This window comes from Brachionichthys hirsutus, chromosome 9, assembly GCF_040956055.1.
Source record: "Brachionichthys hirsutus isolate HB-005 chromosome 9, CSIRO-AGI_Bhir_v1, whole genome shotgun sequence".
Taxonomy (NCBI): Eukaryota; Metazoa; Chordata; class Actinopteri; order Lophiiformes; family Brachionichthyidae; genus Brachionichthys; species Brachionichthys hirsutus.
In genome coordinates, this window is record NC_090905.1 from 737,501 (window position 1) to 745,000 (window position 7,500).

The following is a 7,500-nucleotide window of genomic DNA, read 5'->3' on the forward strand; positions in this document are numbered from 1 at the left end:
GAGCCCATCTGCTCTGAGGCTCTTCTGCTGCTGGAGCCCATCTGCTCCGATGCTCTTCTGCTGCTGGAGCCCATCTGCTCCGAGGCTCTTCTGCACACCTCAGTCATCAGGGCTGGTCTTGCCATTCTCCTCACTCAATAAGTTTGATTCTGCAGTTTAGGAGGCAACAAAGACTGAAGCACTCGACACACTGAAATCTGGAAGTGCCCTCGTCCTCATGGGAATCGTAAAATGTCACACACTGTCCAATTTGAGTGATTGTTGTTTGTTGCTACGCAGTTGTCTTCTTCTGAGGCACCAATAGAGGTGCAGCAAAATGTCCTGGGTGGGCGTGGGCGTGCACATGCGTGTCAGTGAGAAGCAGTCATCGGCGGTCTCTTGTAGTCGAGCATGACTGTCCTCCTTCTTGGTCCTTGTGGGTCTTCAGGTGGGCTATAGGCCTATCCTGGACCCAGTTATTCTGGTGCAGTGTGGACAGGGGAACGTAGTGGTGGTGGGTTTGGGTTGGGCCTGTTTGGTGATTGCTCTCTCCTTTCTGAGTCTGCGCTTCTCTTGTGCAGCATGGCGGAGGTCATCGTTGTCCTGTCCCGCCCCCTCACGAACAAGGTCTCTCCAGGTCGCCCTGACTGTTGCCGTGTCTTCCCAGGATTTAAGCTCGATGTGGCACTTCTTCATGTTTGTCTTGATGTTATCCTTAAACCTCTTCTTTTGGCCTCCCGGGGCCCGTTTCCCTTCAACGAGCTGGGAATAGAGGACTTGCTTTGGGAGGCGAGAGTCAGGCATGCGGATAACATGGCCAGTCCATCTGAGCTGGTGTTTGGCAACGATGGCAGTGATGGTGGGAATATCAGCCTCCTCCAGGACGCTGGTGTTGGTGCGCCGATCCTCCCAGCTCAGCCTGAGGATTTTTCGGAGGCATCTCTGATGGTACGTCTCAAGTGCCTTTAAGTGCCTGCTGTATGTAGTCCAGGCTTCTGATCCATACAGGAGGGTGGGAAGTACCACGGCTTCATAGACCAAGATCTGGTCTTTGCTTGGAGGTCGCGGTTCTCAAAGACTCTCTTTCTTAGCTTTGAGAAAGCTCCACTGGCACAACTGAGGCGATGGTGTACCTCGTCATCAATGACAGCCTTTGACGATAAAAGGCTGCCAAGGTATGGGAAGTGGTCCACATGTTCCAGTCTGATGTTGTCAATGGCGATGCTTGGGGGTAGGACAGGCATACTGCTGTCTGGTTGTGGTTGGTGGAGAACTTGTGTCTTTTTTATGTTGATGGCTAGACCAAGCTGTTTGTATGCCTTCGCAAAGGCAGATAGCATGCACTGTAGGTCCTCTTCTGAGAGGGCTACGAGGGCGTTGTCGTCCGCATACTGCAGCTCCATGATGAACGTGGTGGTGGTTCGACCTTTAGCCCTGAATCGGTTGATGTTGAGGAGTTGACCGTCGGTTCTATACATAATTTCGACTCCCCGTGGCAGATGCTTGCTTATGAGATGGATTATAGCAGCAACAAAGATGGAGAATAATGATGGAGCAATGACACGGCCCTGTTTGACTCCAGTGTCAACCCGGAAGGGTTCCGATTCGTCTCCACCACCACTGAGTACCGTGGCTGAGTACCCAGATGTATTTGTCAGGGCAGCCAATCTTTGCCAGAACCAGCCAAAGGGCCTGACGGTTAGCATAGATGGTGGTTTCGACCCACTCTGGCGTTAAAATCTCCAAGCAGGATTAACTTGTCCTCCTTGGGCACTTCTGATAGGATTTTGTCCAGGTCAGAGGAGAAGGCCTCCTTTACTTCGTCCTGTGCATCAAGCGTTGGGGCGTCGGCACTAATAACAGTGGTCAGACGTACGGTCATCAGGCGCTCGCTGACGCCCACAGGAAGTTCATGGAGGTGGTTGATGAGGCAGTTCTTGATAGCGAAACCCACACCATGGATCCGTGGCTCATTAGCAGGCTTTCCTTTCCAAAAGAAAGTATATCCGCCTTTCTCCTCCTTCAGCTGCCCTTCATCAGCCAGTCGGGTCTCGGAGAGTGCTGAGATGTCGATCTGGAACTTCCTTAGCTCTCTGGAGATGAAGGCAGTTCGCCTTTCAGGTCGATCACTGGTTGTCCATGAGGGTCCGAACATTCCAGGTTCCAATATGTAATCAGTCAGTGAGAAGCAGTATGTGTGTCATGTCCTGTGTGGGTTAATCTGGACTGTTTGAATTGATTTGCATGTTGTTGAATCCAGGTTTCCCTTGCAGTTGCTGTTTGTGGCCTCAAAGCAGCAATGAAACAACAATGGAACTGCCAAATGTCATCCGAAGACCACCAGTCCTGTGGGCGCACGGATGGGCACGCACGTACCAGCGGCCAAAACATGAACGCCAGCAGTGAAGCCTACAGCCACATTGTTTGGACACCAATTCATTGAGCTGAAAATACAGCCCATAGTAGTTATTAAACCTGCTTTTACTTTATTTTCTCATCAATATCACTGTAAGAAAATAACTCTGGCACAAGGTTCTGTTCGTCTGACTGCTTATACATCACGTGGCATCATCTTTTACATCAAACACTGTATCTTATATGACAAGGTAAAGTATAACGTGCATTCTGCCCACCTGTTGTGAAATTCATAGATTTCTGGCAAGTTGCCGAAGAGCACATCTCTTTTATTCTCCAGGGATGGCGGGATGAGGTGACTGAGCTCTGAGTTGTCCAACTCGACAAAATAACCCTGGGGAGGGTACGAAGGAGGACAGAATGAGAAGAAGAGCGTTAGAGAAGGGGCGGGCAGCAATATGCTCCTCATCTTCACCTGAGGAAATCAGAACAGAAATTCAAAACTCTTGCACATCTGTAATGTCAAATCGAACACAGGTGGTGTTTAGAGTGAATGACACAAGCATTCACACCAACACGTAATGTAGCGCTGGGATCAACGCCTCCCTAGCCCTGAGTGCAATCAAACCTTAGATCGTGTGAAGTTCATATCCTCTCTGGGCGCATTGACTGTGTGCATGCAGGGCTTTGTGTACTAGCTTCAGAGCCAGCTGATATACTGTACCTCAATGATGCTCTGCAGCTCCTCCACATAAAGCCTCTCTGTTTCAATCAGTTCAGTCATTATATGTCTGCAGAAAGAAAAGCAGGGTTACTAAAACTAGACTAGCAAATACCTCAACCAAGTCCACGTAGCTCTGCACACGGCTGGTTGATCCATGCCCCGCCTCTTCCAACAGAGACATACGTTGGGTTCAGTGTCAATCTGCCTGATAACCCGTGTTAAAACATGCATAATAATAATAGTACAACACATGACCACTATTACCTCGGCTGTTGCTACTGATACTGATACTAATAAAACATGTATTTATTCCTTTATCCAGGATAGTCCAATGGGAATCTTTGCAAACTGTCACAAACAAACTAATGGATCAATAACCTTCAACAACCTTCAGCAGCGTTCAGATATTCTTGTAGTTTGTCAGCTCAGTGAGATCGAGGCCAGCTTGCTTTAGCAGCATCACAAGGGGACCAGTGACACAGCCTGACAGGGGGCGGGGCCACAGGGGTCAGACGCAGCAGCTGGGACGACAGTCGGCTACCTGAGCAATGAAAAATCTCAGGGATTTGTTGCAAATTTCGGAGGAGGGGGTCACCGGGCAGAGCTGAGCACCGAGGCAACGGTCCTAAACAGCACAGGGGGGGTGTGGCGAGATAAGACAACGATGCCTGATCAGTACAACAGCATTCTGGAAGGGGCAGTCCCTCAACATTATAAATCAGGTCTAAAATCTCAATGATCTATTTCAAAGTATTTAGGCAAAGTCCTCGTCAACGTCTAAGATAAGGATGAGAACTTTGCCTTTGCTATTGTCTCATCTACAAGACAATAGATGAATGAATGAATGAAAAATCTATTGAATTCAATACAACCTTTGTATAAACTTGACAAGACGCCCACTACTGCTCCACGCCCTGCTTTTATTGAGTATTCTCTCCCTGTGTACTTTAGAGGTTACGTATTTGAGTACAACAACAAACCAGTCTCTTATTTTTCTTCATATTCGGTTCGTGGCTCATGAATAATTGAGAAATGACATTTTGATTTGTTTGAAAACAGTACTGACAAGCTTTTAGCCGTTTCCTGTTTAGGATGTGGGTTCCGTCTGCTTGTGGGGAATGGATTATGTGATGATGATGATGATGAAGGTGACTCGATGCTCTGGAGAAGCTGCCTTATTATCCGTCCATTTCATCTGGGGTCTCTCCAGCGGCTTTTATACTACAGAGTTTTTCTTGTTCTTCAACATTTCCACTTCATGGTCGTCTCTGCATTGACTGCACTTGACTTGGATATTTTTCAGTGTCTAGTTCAGGCATAGTACGTCCCACCGAAGGGTAGGCTAAACCACTGTGACACGTCTTGTCTACTTCTCTTGATCCTCTCATTAGCGTCTTAGCTTTTTGAAGGTGGCTTCTGCTGATGTTTGCTGTGCAGGATCTTCCCCGTCAACGAGGCATTCGTGCTTCACGTCACCGTTTAGTACCATCGCAGCACACTTGGAGTCGCGAATTATAGGTGGTACAAAAAAAGCAATAGAGTCAAATCAAGTTGAGTCAGCACCACACAGTAGAAATGGGGCTTATTAACACTAGTTTTATTATGTGTACCCACATACCCAAGTCATTAACCTCCCAGTGTATTACCAGTCAGTACACTTGTAGCCCACACACCGCATTATTAGATAATATCACAAGTATGTTTGGTAACTAAATTGCCCAAGATGGTTGTGCTTTCTCCACTTTTGGATTAGCTAGTAGACCAGGGGTAGGTAGCCTTCTTCATGACGTCCCACTCTGGAACCCAAAACATGTGAACCCCAAAACACGGAGATGGACACGAGCACATCAGTCTGCAGTTCATTTAATAAGGAAATCACAAAAACAATCAGCCAAAAAACTGAGGACGTACAGGCTGGTCATAAGTAATGAAACAAAAACTCACAACCGCGATGAGAAAACACAAAAATAACCTGACACTGGGTGGAGGGCAAGAGCAGCACAAAAACGCGTGGGTACGAGAGGCAAACACGTAATCTGCAGCAGAGCCAAAGGGCTGAACGGAGTTTAAGTGGTAGGTGATGAGGTAATGAGTCTCAGGTGTGTTGGTCACGCTCGGCCAATCGGTCCTCTGCCACGCCCACTGCCGAGAAAGGCGAACAGAATGAGGGCGAGAAAACACAAGCAGGAACGCAAATGATGGAACGCAGCAACGCTCACAGTGCCAACGCGTCCTCCTTCGATACCAGCGGGGTCTGTTTTTACCGCTTTCTGCAACATGTTCACTTGTTGACCGTTTCATGCAATGAATCGGTGTTGTGTAGGACACACACAGAACGTACAGCAAGAAGAAGAAGCAGCCGTTCAGTGGGACCCCTGTCCTGGTCTCTCACAGCCTCTGAATGTCCTGCTGTCCTGTGGTTGGTCTTCCATCGTTGACGCCCACTTTCGTCCACAGCCACTCTGGAGCATCTTTGAGAGCAGACATTTGCTGCTGACGTTTCACTGACAGGCCGTGCTGAAAGGGGCCTCTCTTTGATTCTTGATATGACTGTGTCCTTATTTGGCAGTCCACGTCCTCTTCTGAACGACTCACTAACCCCCTCCGCCCCGCTTTCAGCCTGGGGGGGCCTTTCCTCGCCGGAGCCGAGGGGCTGCTGCTCCGCACGTCATGTTTGTCTCGCAAAGATCATTACGAGTCTAAAGTAAAATATATATTCAGTCAGTTAGTCCACTGTTTATTCTGAAGATAAACTTTAGTGTCCAGATTTAACAGAAACTATTTAATTCTGTTTAATTAGTATTTAAGAATTAGTATTTAATAGTGGGCTCCATTTCTTGTGAGGTGTTAAATAATAACATACAATGTTTTTTTGCATCTGAATATTCTCTGCGTGCCAACATAAATGCCCACGTGTGCCATGGCTGGCACGCGTGCCGTAGGTTGCCAGCCAACCCCTGCAGGAGACTGACGCAGAGTCACGATGTCGGCGTCGAACGAAACCTCCTCAGAAATGAGAAGCTAATGTCAGAGCTGTGAAATTACAATAGCTGCAGAAAGAAAGCTGAGAACAAGCTGAGAACATGCTGAGAACAATGAGAACAATGAGAACAAGCTGAGAACAAGCTGAGAACAAGCTGAGAACAAGCTGAGAACAAGCTGAGAACAAGCTGAGAACAATGAGAACAAGCTGAGAACAAGCTGAGAACAATGAGAACAAGCTGAGAACAATGAGAACAAGCTGAGAACGAGCTGAGAACAATGAGAACAATGAGAACAAGCTGAGAACAGGATGAGAACGAGCTGAGAACAAGCTGAGAACAATGAGAACAAGCTGAGAACAAGCTGAGAACAATGAGAACAATGAGAACAATGAGAACAATGAGAACAATGAGAACAAGCTGAGAACAAGCTGAGAACAATGAGAACAAGCTGAGAACAGGCTGAGAACCAGCTGAGAACAATGAGAACAAGCTGAGAACAAGCTGAGAACAAGCTGAGAACAGGCTGAGAACGAGCTGAGAACGAGCTGAGAACAATGAGAACAATGAGAACAAGCTGAGAACAGGATGAGAACGAGCTGAGAACAGGCTGAGAACAATGAGAACAAGCTGAGGACAAGCTGAGAACAAGCAACGAGTCTCAGAACTCAGCACTAGTTCAGTGTTTCCGTCTGTTGCCCCACGTTTACAAGAGTACTCATGGTGTTCTACTCGTCATGTTCTACTCATGGTGTTCTACTCATGGTGTTCTACTCATGGCGTTCTACTCGTCATGTTCTACTCATGGCGTTCTACTCATCGTGTTCTACTCATCGTGTTCTACTCATGGCGTTCTACTCATGGCGTTCTACTCATGGCGTTCTCCTCATCGCGTTCTACTCATGGCGTTCTACTCATGGCGTTCTACTCATGGTGTTCTACTCATGGTGTTCTACTCATGGCGTTCTACTCATGGCGTTCTACTCATGGCGTTCTACTCAAGGCGTTCTACTCATGGTGTTCTACTCATGGCGTTCTACTCGTCATGTTCTACTCATGGTGTTCTACTCATGGCGTTCTACTCATCATGTTCTACTCATGGTGTTCTACTCATGGCGTTCTCCTCATGGCGTTCTCCTCATGGCGTTCTACTCATGGCGTTCTACTCATGGCGTTCTATTCAAGGCGTTCTACTCATGGCGTTCTACTCATGGCGTTCTACTCATGGCGTTCTACTCAAGGCGTTCTACTCATCGTGTTCTACTCATGGCGTTCTACTCATGGCGTTCTACTCATGGCGTTCTACTCATGGCGTTCTACTCATGGCGTTCTACTCATGGCGTTCTACTCATGGCGTTCTACTCATGGCGTTCTACTCATGGCGTTCTCCTCATGGCGTTCTCCTCATGGCGTTCTACTCATGGCGTTCTACTCATGGCGTTCTACTCAAGGCGTTCTACT

General features: G+C 47.6%; 1 protein-coding gene across 1 annotated transcript in view; it reads right to left on the reverse strand.

Annotated features, from left to right (window-relative positions):
• Positions 1-7,500, reverse strand: part of mcf2l2 (MCF.2 cell line derived transforming sequence-like 2) — a 94,771-nt gene that overhangs the window by 38,922 nt on the left and 48,349 nt on the right. The window contains exons 17-18 of the mRNA XM_068743807.1: positions 3,059-3,125; positions 2,613-2,728 (exon numbers count right to left, since the gene is read on the reverse strand). Coding sequence (XP_068599908.1) covers positions 2,613-2,728; positions 3,059-3,125 — 183 coding nt within the window. The remainder of the gene's footprint in view (positions 1-2,612; positions 2,729-3,058; positions 3,126-7,500) is intronic.